We start from the raw sequence: 19,426 nt of genomic DNA on the forward strand, positions 1-19,426 counted from the left end.
AGCAACATGCACATGCATATATGTGATATTTAAGTACAGGGGAAGACATTTTGTTTAGTTTCAGAAAGCTAGTGAAAAATCCAAGTGGTGGAGCGATCACATCATCAGCAGATGACACAAGAATGACAGAAAACAAATAGAAATTAAAAGTGAGATCTAAAAGTTAAAACTGGAAAGGTGTCAATTTTTAAAAAAATTAGCCTGCAAGATGAGTAATCTGGGTTATGTTATTCTGTGATTATTTTCATTTTAACTCATCCAAACATCTATCCATTTTTTTTTTGTATCCCACTTTATTCGAGTTGAGGGCCACATCTATTGTATGTTACTGCTTAACAAGGACTCTCGCACTGGTTTGGGTGTTTTTTCTTTTTATTTCTTCTTTTCTCTGCTATTGAACTTGTTATTGTGAATATGGTTTTGTTTATTTATTTAATATTTTGTTATGATAATGTTATAACTAGTAATTCCTTAAATTTGTACTGGCTCAAGGCGAGACAGTAAAAGATTTTAATGAAAAGGGATTGGGAAATGAGACATGGTCAAGGAAACAGGCAAAAGTCAAAACCAGAAAAGACAGCAGAACAGTTGTCAAGTTTAAAGCACTAAGCAAAAATCTATGTTTTTTAATCAGAAAAATATTAGTTCATAACTGGGAAAAGACAAATCAATATAACGCAATGCACACCGACATGAATCCTAATAACAAATATGTACTCTGGAATGGAAAGTGTCAGTCTTCATGCCAACACTCCGAATAATGTCACATGTCGCATATTTCCAGGTGACTCAGGGAAAGATCACCAAGTCAATGGTCAACACCCTACTATAAGAATATAACGTCGCAATAAGACAATATCAAAATTAAACTTAGCATATAATTTATTAAATGAATGTGAAAGTAATGTTCCTTGGGATCAAAAACCCCGTACTTCATATGTAAAATGTACTCAGATCCTGTAGGGAAGGCCAAACAAAAGAAAGAAAAGAGCACATTATGAAAGAATTATATTGCTTGTACTCTTTATGTGGAGCCCAGGGGGTAGGATCAAACTGAATCTGCAGACTGGAGGTCAGCACCAGTGCCATTTCAGTGCAAGCAGTATATGAAATGGCTGCTTGACCACAGATGTTATCGCCTGTTCTTTGAGTTTTGATTTTGCATTTATATTTGGATTTCCTGGTTATTGACTTCTGACTTTCATTTCAAGGTACTGTTTGCCGGGTTTGATTAGATTTGTTCACTTCCTCTTTTACCTTAGAGCCTGCCTTATACCTTTTAATTTATTTTATCCTTTGCTTTTTTGCACAATTTTTGAATTTGATTTTTAAATGTGAAAGGAAATGTGTTTTATTTTCCTGGATTAGAGTTTTTTTAAGGTTTTCGTCTCTCCTTTTGGGGATTTTTTTGATTTTGAAGACTTTGTCCACTGTTGTTTGGGCCTGTGCAGCCCAGTAAACCTTCCACTTGAGCTGGGAGTGAGGCTAAGTCTAAACTTTGAATTCACACCAGTACAGCAGTGCAGATCTGGTTTTTTGTTTTTGAGGCCTTCACCTTTTCTAATGCTGTAAACAGGCAGAATCTGATACATTGTGCCTAAGATGGAAAATAGACTGGCCATGGGCCAAAAACATAAGGTGCAGATAGGATTAGGAGAAGAAGAGTGAAGAATTTGTAGGCAAAACTAAGGAACAGCTGGATAAACAGGTCAAGGTATGAAGCCAAAAAAAACAGTAAAAACGTAAAAACTTAAAAACAGTGCAAAAGCCAAAAACAAGGTGCAAAAATCAAAGTCTAAAATAACAGTTAAATTCTAACTAATACCAACAAGATTCATAGCAATTGTCACAGACCGTGGCCATGCAAAGTCACATACCACACCCACGTGACAGGCAAAAATGTTCATTATTATAAAGGACATGGCTATGGCCAAGAAAACTAAAAGTGGTTTTCGTAAGAAAATATTGAAATTCAAGCATTATTACCCATTCACCTACTTTTATACCTTCTTATTCAGTTCAGGTTTTCAGGGAGCTGGCACCTATTCCAGTAGCACTTAGTACATATATGAAGACAACAGTGGGTAGGGTGCCTTTGTATTCTAAAAGAGATTAAAGTAAGATGGACAGTGTGGTGTGGTGGCTAAGGCACTGGACTTTGTTTTACCATGGAATGGTTTTGGGGTGATTCTATCCAACATTGTTATGTAGACCCTAAGATAAAGAACTTTTGTTGTCTTATTCTTGTACTGACCTGGGACCTTATGTATAACGCCGTGCATAGAATTCACACTAAAACATGATGTACAGACAAAAGTGGAAATGTGTGTACAAACAAAATATACATAAGTCTGTGTGTACGGCAAGTTCCACACACTTCCCCTTTACAAATCCTAACAAACATGAAATTTAACGCATGTGCACACACCTAAAGCCCCACCCCAACTCCTCCCTGAATTTCACATATTTTAATATGCAAATCAATAGAAATATCAAATTTTCTTCAATGTTTGGTTAAAAAGCAATGGAAAAGGCACTTGAAAAGAAGAAGAATTTCAGTGAATGAGAAGTGGAGGCAAGGAAATATGTACTATTTGTTGGTTTACACAGTGGTATAAGAATTAAAAGCGTGGTGGAGACACTCGAAAGTTCAAGTTCAGAAAGATGCACAGTGCCTGAAAGAAAAAAGAAGTGGTCAGATATCACAGTCGATGTGAAAAGGCGAACTGCAGCCCACTGTCTCTTTATTCTGTTTCAGACAATATTATAAAAACTGACTCCCATGTGATGATGGTCAGTCGGTGATAATACTGCTGTGCCAAGTATGTTTTCGGGCGCTGGCTACACATACACCTCTGCCTCATAAAAATTGTTGGGAGGCTATCTGGCTGTGCGCTGATGGACTGTTCAGCAGTCACAAAATGTCATAGTGGATGCTACAAGAGATGTGGCCAATTACCTAAGGAATATAAGGGCTGTACTCAATGATACTGACCACAAATTAAATGAATTGGTTAAAAAATAAATGCTGCATTTGATTACCTATTTTTGCATTTTACTAATTACATTCAAACAAAGTTGGAACGCTCCCCAATCTGGCTGATCATTTGGTGGGTCAGAGTCAGGTTCATCATAACGCATCTGTTCAGGTACATAGCACATCACTATAGAACTAGGGTGTGGTACTGTGTTAGCCATTATTGATGTGGTGAGAAGTTAAGCAAAATTACACCTTTTATTGGCTAACTAGAAAGATTACAATATGCAAGATTTTAAGGCAACTCAGGCCCCTTCTTCAGGCAAGATGTAATCAGTGTATTATAAAGCAGCACATTAATAGAATGGAAATGCTTTCTATTTACATACATTAAGCAAATTCATTCTATGAAGGTGCCTTTATAGCATAGTGATGGCACCAAGAGCCACAACGGATAGATTCTCTCCTCTTTACTTGGAGGTGACTCGCTATTCTTAAAAGGACTGATTGCCTGTTGTTGCACTAGTTGGAAGAAGAACCTGCGACTGTACGGAGTTGCTGTTTTTAATAAGCTTTCCTGCTATAGATGATATAATGCCAGCTAATTCCTTTGGCGATTCATCCCTGACTGATATAACTTGTCCAGCGTCGTTGCAATAGTAATGTGTGTGCAGATGACAACACCGATTGCATTTGGAAAACCAGACATTGCTGCAAATTGCACTTTTATGTTTCCCAGTTCAACCACAATGTAAGGAAATATTATATATCTGGATGACAAGCGGATAATACTATCCTATACAGCTGGCATGGCATGACTCAGTGATGACTGTAAATAACCAATCAGTCAACAAGTTCAAGTTGAAAAGCTCCTGAGGCTAAAAATCTGAAAGTGGACAGAACTTGCAAAGGAGCAGGTAGAGCACAATTCCTCAAAGTCTGCCTTTGTAAAGTTGGTGCCAGTTCAGCACATAGCTCAAAGAGGATAGCTGTTGGAAACTGAAATTGACTTAGAAGCCAGTCATCATCATCTGTAAATACGCACTCTCTTCTAATTCTTACATTTACTTTGTCTTCTAACAACACTAAAATAGCCATGGTAGTTGGAATAATTTGGCCATTCCATGCACCATTATATTGTTACAGAATGATTACAATTAAGTGAATTAAATTTGTAAACGATATGCAATTAATTTTGGTGTATTTGATAAATCCCACATTATAGATGTGAATCTAAAAATGAAAAGTGGACCATAGAAACAGTAGCACTGCTTTGACACTGGGTACCATCAATTTGCAAAACAGAGCAGAAAAGTGCATACACAAGGGGGGGACCCTGCTGTGAACAAGTGTGTGGCTTTACACCAAGTTTAGTTATTATGCATCTCGAAGTGATTGTGGAAACGGGCGTACGCAACATTTTTGTGCGTAAGAACCTTTTATAAAATGAAGACCCCTGGTCTAGAAGGAGACATGACAATGTAACTTGAACACATTGGGTTTGTTGACCAGCGTTGTCTATGACAACTCCTGAAATATCCAGGTTATACTGTATTTTGATTTGCCACATCCATTTACTTTAATTGTTTCTGCTTTTTGACACACTAAGAATATTTAAGAATGTTAAAGACCATAATAACTGAATAAAAGTTTCTTACCTGCTCCCCTAGCTTGCATTTAATATTTGCTCTATTATGCTGCTTTGGGTATAAATGAATAAAGAGAAGACATCTTTTAATAGGGAAGTGAAGCTGCCAGTTCTGTGTGCAGAGCGAATCCATTAGTTCCAGGTGGAAGTGCATTGTGATTCCTGGGCTGTGTCTCCTTCCAGGCCAAGTTAAGGACATATTTGTGTGTATATATGATGAGGTTAGGACAGAAGTGATGTCATCAAAACAGGACTGGAAGTGGATATTGTTGTGGAGTTGTTTTCCAGAGTGAGATTTGTTGATGGTGCGAGTAGGTTGTTTTCTTCCTTGGTTCTATAAGAGTAGAAAGAGAGGCATTATTACCACAATACAACCCCCTGTCAGATAATAAATCGCTCACCTCTGGGCTTGTTGACTGTCTCCTAAGCACACGTGTGTGACAACACCCATCATCCAGTCAAATGATATGCATTTTTTTGTTAAGCTGTTATTAACATTTACTTCTATTAAAGTCAGCAATACAACACATTCCCAAAATTCTGTCTTTTTGAATTGAGGACATGGCTCTTGACCAATGAATGAAGGGAAGAGGTGGGTCCTCATGTCTTCCGCTCATTTGAAAGTGCATGTGCATTCCTTTCTTGTTCACAAAGTGTTTTCCTGAAGAGGAATATTGAAAAATATTTTGTTAAAAATCCATGCTTGGAATGCTGTGAGCAAATTAATGGATGACTTTACGTGTGGAGAAGTAATGTAAGTTTTTTCATTAGATATTTTTATATCGTTTGTTGTTGTACCGTGTTGGTCACCTACTGTGACCATTGAATCATGAACTTTCTTACCTACTTTCTGCATATTTCAAGATTAGATTGTTTTCAGGTGGAGTATTCCTTTAATCTGACAATAAAAAATCTATAAGCTGCTGTAACATATTCTACTCTTGTGATTTGCCTTAAAAAAAGATGTCATCCAAGTATATACAGTAAGTTTGACAATGTATATATGGCATAACATTTGGGTACATTTAAGGGCTGCACAAGCACTGTGTTCTTCAATGGGCTGAGTTTAGTAGGCCAGTTCTAGAAGCTTCTCAATTGATTTCAGGGTTGCAGGGACCAAAGACAATTAAATTAGGACTAGGAAAAGGTTTGAAAACAGGCCTGGACAGGGACCACTATCACTCACACACATACACACACACGCACACACGCACACACACACGCACACACACCATATTCACACACTGGCAATTTGCATTTGGCAATTAACATAACCTAAATAAATAAAAAAAAGAAATTATTATTTTGTAATTCTTTATAGCTTTGTGCATGTCTGGCCATTATAATTTTAATGATATGGGACTTGCAATGCTTTTCATTTATGACAAATTTTAAGGATTGACAGAAGTGAAAGGCAAACTTTATTACTTTGAGTGACAATTATGGATACCTGGTGAATGTGGCACTGTACTGGTAAATTACAGTGTGACCACATAGGATTCCATACCGTGTTTGAAGTGGAAAGAAGTAAATGTCAGTACTGTGTGTTTTTGTCTACTTCTTGGTCATCCTCGTGATGCTATTCAAATTTAACACAAGATCTTAATCAATAATTTCCTTGTAGAATTTCTGACTATCTATTATATGTATATTACATCAAACTGGGAACAGGAGTATGGGGTTGGTCCCCTCTGAGTTTTGTATGTGCTTTTCAGAATATATTTCAGTAGAAAAATGTTTTGTTAGATGGGCAGCTTCTTAAAACATTTCGATATTCTTCAGTTATTTGTCATAATGTATAGCCTGAAATTAGAACTGTCTTTGTCATCTGGGTGTCTGTCCACTCTACTAAATTAAACTGAGAGTAAAATATTAAATTATTATAACCTGGAGATAATGGAGGTGTGAGGTTGGTTTAGTGTATGGTAAATATTGACTAAATGTTTATTTGCTCTGTGCACAACAGCATACATGCCACAGGGTACCTCATTCATATTTAAATAACCTTTTGTTTTCCTTGGTTGTATTTAATACTTGTACGGTTAATAAAATCATTTAAATTACGTATTACAAGTTAAAGCTTTGGCAGGAGTGAGATGCAAGCAGAGGTTTCTCCGCATGCCCAGCTGAGGACTGCCGTTTTACTGTATGTGTGTGCAAGCGGGCAGTGACAATAACTTCCTTCCCACACGTACAGTTTCTTGGGATTTCATTAACTTGTTTTGTAGATCTGTTTGCTATCAGTGGAAGCTATTGGATGTGAAAAAGAAAGAAATATACAAAATATACAAGTTGGTGTAACCGCTATCAAGATAAAATTGAAACAGTGAATACATTCATAGTTGAGGTCACACATTTCTCCAGTTTAAGACAGAAGAGTTTTCAAATTCATTATTACTTTTCAAAGGTAGATTTTGAAATCTCATTACTATGTACAGTGTGATCTGTATAAGATATCTCAAAAATGAACTGCTTTGACAAATTGCCCTGAAGATTTAGCATGACACATTTCAACAAAAGTGGTCCATGTGGGGCCAAGTGGTTTAATGCAGACAGACAGACAGACAGACAGACAGACATGGCTATCACAATAGGTACTCAAGACATTATATGCATACGCACCTAATAATGGCTTCAGAAGCAGTCCAAGGTAATGTACAGTGTGGCAGTGTCTCTACACTCACAGCGAGTAACTTGTAAATCTTGATGGTGTGTTCTGATCTTATTGATGGTGGACACTTACTTGAAGAATGATTACAAATTGAAAAAGCTGGAGGACTTGAATTTAATTACAAAGAGAATTTAATTGGTGGTACTTTTACAATTTCACTCTTGCTGAGTGGATGACAGAAAGAGAGAGGAAGATGTGCAGATTATTTATTTATTTTTGTGCAGTTGCTATCATTTGTTTGTCCTCTTATATTCAATGTATCAGTGCATGCTCCCTTTGTATTATTCCCCATTTGGCTAGTTAATGTGTACTGTGATGTCATGTCATCCTGCAAGACTCATTTAAGTACCAGATAATGACTTTAGCACAGGAAAATGGAAACTCTTTGTCTCAAAGGCCCAAGTCACATCTTGCAAGGACTGGAGCTTAATCAAAATATTTTTCTGGAGAATATTGTAATTGACACTCTTCTGTGCTAACTGACTTTTCCTGGCAGTTTGCCTGCTCACTCATTATGACATTTTTTCAAAAATAAAAGGCACATAAAAGGAGCCAATGGGCTTTTAAGCATGCCTGATATTTAAAATGTTAGACAAAATGTGAGGGTGTTTGCAAAGGAAGGGGAATAATGCTTTGCATTGATAATTTTTTCAGCCCTCACACATGCATAGATTAGTACACAATGATGGGCTGTTAACACACTTACCTATTCCTCGAGTGGTAGTTTAATTTTCCAGTTCTAGCTTTGAATGTGATCTTTTTTAAACATGAAGGGATGGCATTATAATTGGCTACAGATGAAAGGAACAAATAGTATTTTAGCATTCCCTTGTGAGGCTGGAAGGAGTGAGAAATAAAGTCAAAGAAAAGTGACTCATTACTGACTGATAATGTAGAGTTAAAGCTAAATGGACCTGGTTGCAAACTGCCAGACTTGAACTTATCTACCTGTCTACAGGTTGAACAAATTAACAGACTGCATTACCACCAGCTTCCGATAGTAAGCAGGTAAAATGACCATAGATCTATCATTTAACAAAACCAACAAGCCACACCACAAAATGCCTGCTAATATGTCACCAGAAGCAGCACATCCAAGAAACCCACAGCCCATGAGTTGTGGCTAAGCAGTATCCATAGTAATTAGACTGTTCTTAAAGAACCTGTCCAAAAGCCGACGTCCTACATCCTCAACTAAAACTTTAAAGATTAATGCAACTCAGATGTGACTACACTGACAAGTCACATTTTATTATCCTAAGTAAAACTGAATTCAAGCTTGATAAGGCAAAACCTTGAAACCACACTCTATTACTCCAGGGTGAAACTGGTCTATAGCCTGATAGGACTAAATATGCCACATCTCTGGCTATGCCCAATGCACTTAACTCATTCCAGTAGGACCAAACCAATAAACCACAACTAGTCAGTTCTAGGTAAACTTGATGCCCAGCTGAATATGAACCAACAAACCCTACTTACTCATTGTTATGGTCAAGCCAAGATTCCTCCTTGGTTTTTATTGCTTCTTTTAGTTTTCTTTGTTCACTTTTCATTATCATTCATCATTTTTCCATTGTTTATTATAATGTTGTTTTGTTCATTTATTATTTGCCTAATGATTTTTTACCTATTAAATGTATTCTGCTAAGTTGTTTTATAGTATCTATAGCCCTTTTTGGATGGGATTAGTTTAACACCAGGAGGATTGGTAGAGTAATAATTACAGGACGACCTCTGTAACTTTAAAGCTTTATTCAGATGGGATTAGTTTTTACACCCAGAGATGGCGTAAAGTCAGTGATTTACCAGTGGTACTTTACTCTGTACCAGCATTTCCCTGTTCTTTTTATGTCAGTTCAGACCACTTCAGCAGCCCTTATTTGTAAGAACAATATGCCCATTTGCTTCTCCAATGGGGGGCAGCCCCGCATTCACTTGCTTTTCTGTACAAATTGTGTATATCGGTGCACCAGCGGACCTCCAGGGGGATGTAACACCCCTAGTTATTCAGCATACACAACAAGAAGTACACCAACAGTTCTTTTTTCCACTTCAGGTCCTGGGTAAAGTAATTATTACCAGGGGACCACTGAAACTTTAGTCCCATTTGATTCACTCACATTTTGATTTGCATGGGGACTAGTTTAACCTGCGGTTATTTTTTATGGATTTTTTGGTGAAGGTAAAAATCTCCATCATTTTTATTGAGACATGAACATGCACTCCATGATAAGTTACTGACATGAGCAATTCAGACTGAACTAAAATTACAAAGGTCCTCAGGTAAAATTTACTTTACCTCACCTCCTGGATCAAAGCTATGTGTGTTTTTTGGTCCTTTTATATTTCTTGCATTTTGTAGGTGGATCCCAAAGAGGTGGGCAACCTGCCCATCACCATTGACCATCTGCCCCTTCCATAGAAAGGCAGGCTGGAAATTAAAGTCCAGGGTAGTTTATTTTGAATATGCCCTGGTGGATTTTGGTGTCATTTATGAGGATTGTATTTTGTTTGATTTTGATCTTTGGCTTTAAATTAATTGTTACTTCTGTTTGTTGTTTTTTCTGGTGGAAGTCATACTAGGGCTCAATTGCTTTGGATTATCCGTTAGGCAGGCCTTTAATCTTATCTAGCTATCTAGTGAACGAGAAAACTACTTAACAGATTTATATTGGGCTTTTTTCTATAATTTGCTTGAACATTCCGGTTGATTTTGCAACTTCTCTCATTACACTATGTATCATGGTTTGCTTGCGGTACCGATTTATTTGCGCAAAGACAAAAGACATGCAGTGGGTCAAGGTTACCTCCTCACTCAAGTGCCAGGCTCGGGGCATTCCTTACCTCTGTTTAGCTAGCGAATGAGAGAACTACTTAACAGATTTAGATCATTTTTTCTATAATTTGACAGAACATACCGGTTTTTCTGACTTCTCTCATCACGCTAAGAATCACAGTTCGCCTGCAGGAGCGATATATTCACGCTAATCCGAGACAGAGGCTGCAGACCAAGGGGAGGGGGAAGCATGACATCAGGATTTGGGAGCTGGACAGGGCCCTCCTCACTGTCCTATGCAGGCGGAGCTGTGGGGGGACGGCTAGTTATGTTATAAAATGGAGTCTCAAACAAAGCAAAAATGATTGTGATGCCTCAATAATGCCCACAAAGCTGCTCGGAGCTTTCAATGGCCTGTTTATATATAGCCTGTCCCTATGGCAGTCTCCAACTACCAACTTCAGGCTTCAATCTAAGCAGGCACCAAAAAAAGAGAACTAGCTTTAAAAGTTCAAAATACGAAAACAGTCCCAAAACATATCAGAATGTCCCAGAATAACTATAAACTCTGATTTGTAGAGACAAGTTAAATAAGAATCCTTATAAATTAAAAATATAACAAAATACTCAAACGGTCAAAAAAGGAAATCCAAAACAAACAAGCCCAAGGCCGAAATCCAGAAAACAGAGCAAATAAATCACAATTAACCTGAAAATCCCTAGAAACAGCAATAGCTACACTAAACTCCAAACAGCACTCAATGATCTGCTGCTGAGATTCCCTCTCTAGCTCAGTATTTAGCCTGAGAGAGATGCCAGCATCTAGGTGTTGTTTTCAGAGTTTTAACAGCCAAGGAATCTAATTTTGCAAGCAGAATTTTAATTAGGACATCAGTTTAAAAGTTGATTATTTTTTACTGTCCTTCATGGCGATATTTTGTTTTGACTATAAGCACCACCATTTTGTGGCTGTTGTGTCACCTGTTTCCATGGGGATTTTCCCATGATGCATCAGGTCTGCACTGTTTGTGATGTCATCGGTAAAACAGTATAAATGTCACCCCTAAACAGTCTCCAGTATCTGAAATTGGACCAAAACTAGCAACTCACTTCTTTGTGCTCTTGATTACCATTTATTTGAAACAAAGCTCTGTTTTTTTTATTTATTTTTGGTTTGCGATTTGCTTCTGATATTTCTCAGTTGACATACAGTTTTGACCTTTGCTTTGCTCTTGACTCCATTTGTTCTCTTATTCCTCACTCCTCACTTTTTAAGTGACTGCCCTTTTCTCAGTCAATACCCCACCTTTTTGGGTATCACCCACATAAAACAAGGAATGTAAGAACTTTTAAAGAGACAGTATGTAAATGTTAAGTCATAAGCAAACATAACAGAAATGACATCAAAATATAAAAAATAATATTTCAAAAATAACTGAAACAGCTATAAAACATAAAATACAGTACATTCAGACTGCCACGTAACAAATCAGGTCTAGGGTTTTTATACATAAATGTACATAAAGAATTCAATTCTTTTATTTGCTTTACATTTTTGAATTGAAATTAAACTCATAATGATTACCATCTTGATTTTCATTGTTTATGTGACGCATTAGTACTGGTCTCGTGACTGGGTTGTCGTGCTTGTAACATCATGAGATAATACATACTGTATAAATATAATGTGCATTCAGGTAATCAATTTAAGAAAACAAAAACCTTTTGTTATTAGTGATTTCTAACTTCAAAGCAAGTAGGTCCTAGTGTCAGGTTTTAGTCTTTTGGCTTTGAACTCTTTGATCTTCAACTCTTGATCTTTGCATTCTTGATCTTCGACTATTGATCTTCCCCGTTTGGTTTTCACTACTTAGTTTCATTTTGCTTCATGGTGTTTTTGACCCTTGATTTTCTATTTTTGACTTGGATCACTGTCTCTCACATCATCTTTGAGTCCTTTAGCTCACAATAATCCACAGCACCTTAACTATCATAACCAGCCAGATATGAGCAAATCAAAAGTACACAAAATGTCAGAGCTAGGTGGTCTTTGACCACAACCTCAACAGTCAAACAAACCACCCTTAATATGTCAGCCCTAAGTACACTTAAATTCAGCCAGTGTAAGAGAGCTCAACCTGGCCGGAATGCCTCTGTGATGGAAGAGTAGGGGAAGGCAGATTTTCAAGGACACTGCCTCCCCCAAAATGCTAGATGGCAGTTCCCCTGGAATGTAATGGTGCCCCGGATTCTTGCAGGGCATCTTGGGACTTGGAGTTCGGTTCCTGAGCCCTGTTGGGTAGCTTTGAGAGGACTGTAGGAGCCATGCCTCATCCATAGCCCGGAAGTACTACCAAATCATGTGGACGGGAGCCGTGAAGCTGATTAAAAGACTTTAGTTCTCTGTCTGACCCAGAAGTGCTAGCAAGTCACATGGATGGAAGAGTAGAAGCACTTCCGGGTCAAGAACTATATTAAGGACCACTGAAGATCAGCAAGCGAGCCAGAGTTGGGAGGAGTAGGACAGAGCTTGCTGGAAGGTGTGGAGGAGAGAATTATAGTGATTTGTGTTTATTATTATTATTATTATTATTGAATTTCTTGTCTATTGTGGCTGTGGTGCTTTGGGCACTATTAAAGAGAAGAAAAGCATTAAAATACTTCTCATTGCTTCTACCCTGTGTCCTGGGCGTCTGTCTGTTGGGTTGAAAGGGGCAACAGCGACCCCTAACATCCACACCAGATGTAGCAAAATCAACCACCCATACCAGGTTTATCTTACATACACTTGACCATCAGTCCAGTATTCTTGGACACGCAATGGCTTGCCATACCCATAGAATCAGGAATATGTGTGACTCCATTGAAACAAATTTTCTGACAGCCAAGAGTATGAAAAAAGAAACTCTACATGATTTGCCACTCTGGAAAGTTTTAATTGACCATGTGCACTAAATTTGACTAACAGTTCCGGATAATGAATTAATATTGCAGATGTATATAATAACAATTTTGCCCAAGATCAAGAATAGCAAGAGGCTACAAGCTCCAAAATCAACATAAAGAAATTTGTAATTTCATTGTAATGTTTTTTTCACAATGACAATAAAGGCTTTCTATTCAAATGTAAATATTTGTTTAAGTAAGTCCATAATCTTGTATCAGACTAAACAGCCAGGTTATATTACACTAGCAAACAGATGATAAAATTAACAAATCCATAAGGGTGAAACACTAACAGTGCCCAAAAATAAAACAAGGCCTGAAAGAGGAAATCCACAACTTGAAAACCCAAAAATAAAAGCAAAGGTTAAAACACAAAAGGGGGGCTCTGGACAGAGTCTGTTGCAAAAGTAAGAATGCAGATTGTTTAAGCTGTGCCACTAACTGAGGATCCTTATTCCCACCAACCCCCTTTAATACTCCACAATCCTCTTTCATGTTTTTCAAGGTGATAAGCAACATACACAGAAGGGGTGTGGGCCAGAGGCTAAAGACAGACGAGGGGAGGGGCTAGAGACAGTGCCCTAGCCCATTCCTGAGCTATAAGACCAAATCCGAAAGCCACAACTCATCAGTTCATCAATTTCTAGGTTAGCAGTGCTAATCTAAGGGGCAATTGTTGTATCTTCCAACAGAAGCTAGGGCAACAACCAATAGTCTACATGAGAAAGCTAATGACTCTTAGGGTCCTAATCTGATCATAGCAGTAAATATCCATTCTGTGAACGTGAGCTAAATTAAGATGTGGCAGAGCCAACAAGCTACATTATCGTCACTCCTTGCTGGTAAGGGCCTGAAGTGAATTCATCTTTGATAAAGATCCCTACATTTTTCTTGTGTTTTGTAGCAGGTATGAAGGCCATGATGGAGGTGAAAGAATGCTTTAGAACATTTTCAACCAATCTTCTTACAGAAAAGATCCGCCACTATTACATTGCTGCCAAGGAGGTCATGTGGAATTATGGGCCCTTGGGCATTGATGGAGAGACGAAAGAGAGTTTACTGAAGGAAAACAGGTAGATCCATAATTCTTGTTACTGCAGAATGTCTTTGGTAATCTTATTCCTCATTTTTACTATTTTGCATCACACCATGCAGTATCTCTACATTACCTATAGGTCAAAAAATGTATCTAATAAATCATTCTTTGACACTTTATATCTCCTGTGTTGACTCCTGTGATCTTCATCTTTTTTTTTTTTTTATTAAATTAAGGTTTTCTGTCATTTTCACATCCTGGTCATTGCACAGCATCACTGCAGTTAGCACATAAAGAGTTTTGAGGTGAAAAGATCAACACAGCTCTAGCTTTAATACAGGATCATTAGTGGTGCTGCATCACATGCTTTAATGCTTTCACTTATTGTATATGCCAATCAGCGCAACTGTCCTTCTGTAACCTGTTTTATAACTGCCCATTTACCCCTTATGGTGCTCTCTTGCAGCTATTCAGAGATTTTTTTCAAACATGACAGCAGCAAGGTTGGTGGCACGTATGTAAAGGCAAGATATGCAGAATTTACAGATGGGACATTCCAGACTGAGAAAAATCAGACAGCATCTGAAAAGCACTTGGGGATTCTTGGTAATATGCATTCTGATCTAAAGTAGCTCTATTCATTGACTCAAACAACACACATTTTCAAGTGGAAAGAGAAGACAAGTCTCTTCTTGTGAAAACTGCTAACAGTGATGAAATTGCCTTCACTAATGGCGTCTTTTCTATTCCCACCTTAGGCCCTGTGATACAGGTGGAGACGGGGGACAAGGTTCTGGTCACATTCCGTAACATGGCATCCAGACCATATAGCATCCAGCCACATGGAGTAATGTATGAGAAGAAATCAGAGGGCACAACATATAAAGATGGTATATGTTTTTGCATCATTTATCTTATTTGAGAAATTAGAGTGCAGTTGTATATTCAACTTAGTGTCTGTTATAATATATTAGTACAGCTGAAAAAAGATTATGGAAAGTACAACATAAGTGAGACCCCTGTGCTCCAGTTTTTTGAGATAATCTGATCATCTCACATTTGCAGGAGTGAACAAGTGAAATTAGTTCAAAATTAGCAGAACAATGTGGACAAATGGTACTTCTAAAAGATGTTTGGAATGTGTGCATCCTAGGAGTTAAATGAGGAATGTGAACCTTGGTATAAAACTAGTACAAGGGTAACCAAATCACATATCAGTCCCAATGACTGAGAGGCCTGCTCCAACCTTTTAGTGCAGCTCTTCCTCCCTGTCCTGTATAATGGTGTGCTCATTATTATCCAATCCTTCCAGCAGAATTACTATATTGGACACTGTCTCTAATATAAAGGTGCCCCAGCTGCCCAGTTTGCAATGCCCTGCTGAACTGATGACTGGCATCTTGTCAGTGAATTTATTCAGTAGATACTCTGGACGCATTCCATGAACTACCAAGAAAGGTTTTCGTCCAGTCTTGACTTTGCTTTTTTTTTAGATTACTCACACATCTGCCTACCACACCAACACAAATAATCTTAACTCCACTTGAGCTAATTTATCTGGTGCTTTCTTTGAAATTCCATCAGAACTGAGTGTAAAATATGAACCTGTGGGATTAGATGCTAGTCTTATTTGGACTAGACTCTTGCATTTGCTCACATTCACTCATATCAAGTCTTTTAAACTCACCTCGATGCCTTTTGCATGTTGGATGGAATCAGGAACAAACCGTTGCAGACACGGGGTCAACATGCTGTCTTTAAGCAGAAAAAGACCAAGCTGGGAATTGATGTTAGTACTCTGGAGCTATAACGTAATGGTGCTAATTACTCTGCCATCATTTTACTCTCCTTTAATTTTCCTAAGGTTAACTTTACTGTTTCCTTTCAATGCCTGTAACATTTTCTAAAACTGATTGGCGAGTATATTGTTCACTAGTGTCTCACTATTAAAACAATGCTGTTCTCAATTGGGATGTACTGAGCGTTTTGATTTTCTCTCTTTTGCAGGTGTTTACAAAAATGGAGCTTCTGTTGCACCTGGACAGTCTTTCACCTATGAATGGACAGTCCCTGATGAAATTGGGCCTACAGACAATGATCCACAATGCCTGACCCGACTGTATTACTCGGCAGTAGACCCTGTGAGGGACACCAACTCTGGCCTTGTTGGTCCACTAGTGGTTTGCAGGGCTGGCACTCTGAATGCAACCACATCACAGGTCAGATTATTTACCAAATAAACTACACTGCAGAGTAAAGCAGGTTTAGAAAAAACTGGCAATGAGTTGGTATTAAGCTTTCATCTCTGCTACTGGTTATACTCTTGGGTAAAAATTGCTTATCTTTATAATTATTATCTCACAAAAGTGTATTTTTAGGACATTTCCAACTAAGAACTTCATTAGGAATACAAATCCTCGATGCAGGCCTATTAACAAAATAAGCGAATTATCGCATGCTGGTATGGTACAGTGCTGTAGGCTGCTTGGCTCAATCATAAATGCTGTTTCTGTATTATTATTTAATTTCTGAACCTGTTCATGCACTACAGAACTATGAACAACTGGACTCTGCCTTAATGAAAAACAGTATCTGTGCAAGAATTCAAATAAGCTAATCCAATTTTGAGCTAACTCAATCCTGTTCACTGTCACACAGATCAACCCAAAATTTGTCCATCAGAGGATATACTCTGACTTATACCCACATACCTTCACTACGGACAAATTTACACTAGTAAATAGAGTAGAATCTATTTAGGCTCTAGAAGAAACCACAGGAACACAAGCAAAAATGTCTGTCTCAATTGAAGGGATCCTAACTGCAGTACTACCCTGCCCATCTCTGTATTATTTTCAGGAAACAAATACAATTTTTTGTTTATATACAATACATTGTTGCTCTTATTGCTGTTTCTTGGGAACTTCTGTGATGGCAGCTAACATTCCTCCCCAATTCCTTAACCAGAGGTCAATTTCTGCATTTAGCTAGGCACCTGTTTTAATTAGATGTGCTATTATTTTTCTGATTCTACAGCTATTGCCAATCAATAAGTATCCAATAATTGGTGCTATTTTCACAAAGTGTCAGCAAACAACTTGAAGGCTGCTCAGCTGTTTAGATGACCCCTACTGGCTGTTAATTTTTATGGATATTTTATAACTGGAATTAATTTAGATTTAAATGAGCTCAGTTGGCCACACAAATACATAAGATTACCAGGGCTAATTAGGATCTAAATAGTCTCAGGTGGACAAGCAGTCCTTTAAATGTCATTGCATGCCAATATAAAGTAGTGAGGGAAGAAACTGGAAGGAGGGGAAATTAGGATTAAAATTAAAATTAACATTGAAGATGAGATAAAATCAAGACTAAGTGTGAGATTAAGAATAAGGTGGAATTTAAGATAAAAGAAATGTTAAGATTAAGAATGATCTTGAGGTTGATAGTGAAATTAAAATTATGGTTGAGGTTAAGATAAACATTAAAATTACGATTACATTTAAATTTAAGATTATGATACAAGCTAAGGTTAAGAATAAAATTAAGAGTAAGACTGAGGTTAAGATTAAGAATAAAAAAGGAAGGTGCCTGCATGCGACTCAGTAGAGACTAGGGTGGTATAATTCAGTACACTCAGAATGATGGTAGAAGATGAGGCCTCTCAAAATACCCAGAAACCAGTCCATGGCCTTTCATAAACTGCCCAGAAATAGGCCTCACTCCAAGCAGCCAGATCCCCCACTCTACTGTACTGGCTGGCTTCAGCCTACACTGGCCTGAGAGGGTTTTTGGCTTCAAAAGTTCAAAATATATTACAAATGTTTCAGAAATTTAAGCAAAATGCCCCTCTAAGGGGAGGAATTATATAATCTCAGGCTAGATGAGACTAGTCCCAAACAAAATCTTTATAAATGAAGAAATGTTAATTAGCAATTTTTTTTTTTAAAAAAAAAGAAAAACAGCAAAAAAAAAAAAAAAAGGGAGAAAAGGATTTGGCTTGAAAAGTAATTCAGAACAAATTATTTTCAATATGTAATCAAATAAATAAAAAAAAAAGCATAGAAGCAAGAAACCACGAACATAAAAAATGAACTCCTAAATGATTTGAATCCCAGCCCTAAATATATAAGTTGAGGCAGGTTCTTCAAGAGGACACCAGGGTGGCCCAGCCTTTTGAAGTTCCACCCACAAAATACAATGAATAAAGAACAACACATAATACATAGACTGGAAATAAATAGTAGTGTAAAACTAAATAAATAAAATAAACAAACAAAACACAGAAAATGAGCATAAACATAAGCCAGGAACACACCTGGCTGAAACATTACACAGGGAATGTGCAGATACTGAATGCTGTTGGAAAACATCTACAGAAAACAGGGTGCCTGCAAAATCAGAGGTAACCACTGTGAAAGAAATAGCCAGACACACAATGAAGGTTTGGGGAAGGCACCCGTATAGTTTCCCTGGCTGCAAAAGCCTTAGATTTGAGTACAATGTGTACAGCTTAGAGTCCAAAGCAGAACTGCCCAAGAATGGAGGATGGAGGGTTTTTAAGATGGTTTAAGGGAAGTGATGTCATCGGGACTGAACCGGAAGTGACGTCCTTGGGGACGGGACAGGAAGTGATGACCTCAGACTGTAATCGGACACAGACAGAATTTCTCGTGTTTGATCTGCGGATAGAAAAGAGAGAGGTTTATTGCAACCCACCACCCCCTGGCCTGGCATAGAATTGGCATCTTCTGGTCCTTTTAGTTGACTCTCAAACGCACATGTGTGACACCACTAAAAAGTATAATGTAGGGTCTAAAGAGACCCCTGAATTGGAAGTCATGTTTCATTAGATAGTTACGGTAACTGCAGATGTTTTTGTTTTCTCAGTTGTGGCAGAATTGATAGATAGATAGATAGATAGATAGATAGATAGATAGATAGATAGATAGATAGATAGATAGATAGATAGATAGATAGATAGATAGATAGATAGATAGATAGATAGATAGATAGAAACTTTATTAACTGCAGAGTTACAATAGCAGACAAAAAGGCACAAATATTCATGAGTTATAATAGTTTTAGGTAAGGTAACAAAGTACAAACACACATTTAACATGAATTATCTGTAAGTAGATTAACAAAGTGTTGGTATTTACTGTGTAAAGTAACTAGAATTGAAGAATTTTAAAGTACAGGATGTCAGTCATTGATATAGTGTATTGCACATAGCATTATTTTCTGTTAAGATGTCTGCTAGACCAGCTCAGCACTTTTCAACAGGCAGGGAACAACACCTCCTCTGCTGAGAGGTAACTGATTATGGAGACATTAAATAGTGCTTGGAGCAATGCATTTCTGTCAGT

At 37.6% G+C, this 19,426-nt stretch overlaps 1 protein-coding gene across 1 annotated transcript in view; it reads left to right on the forward strand.

Annotated features, from left to right (window-relative positions):
• The window catches only part of LOC114662141 (hephaestin-like), a 102,286-nt gene that overhangs the window by 52,727 nt on the left and 30,133 nt on the right, over positions 1–19,426 (forward strand). The window contains exons 8-11 of the mRNA XM_028815495.2: positions 13,926–14,094; positions 14,524–14,663; positions 14,816–14,947; positions 16,065–16,276. Of these exons, the coding sequence (XP_028671328.2) occupies positions 13,926–14,094; positions 14,524–14,663; positions 14,816–14,947; positions 16,065–16,276 (653 nt within the window). The remainder of the gene's footprint in view (positions 1–13,925; positions 14,095–14,523; positions 14,664–14,815; positions 14,948–16,064; positions 16,277–19,426) is intronic.

Source organism: Erpetoichthys calabaricus, chromosome 12, assembly GCF_900747795.2.
Source record: "Erpetoichthys calabaricus chromosome 12, fErpCal1.3, whole genome shotgun sequence".
NCBI classification, from domain to species: Eukaryota; Metazoa; Chordata; class Cladistia; order Polypteriformes; family Polypteridae; genus Erpetoichthys; species Erpetoichthys calabaricus.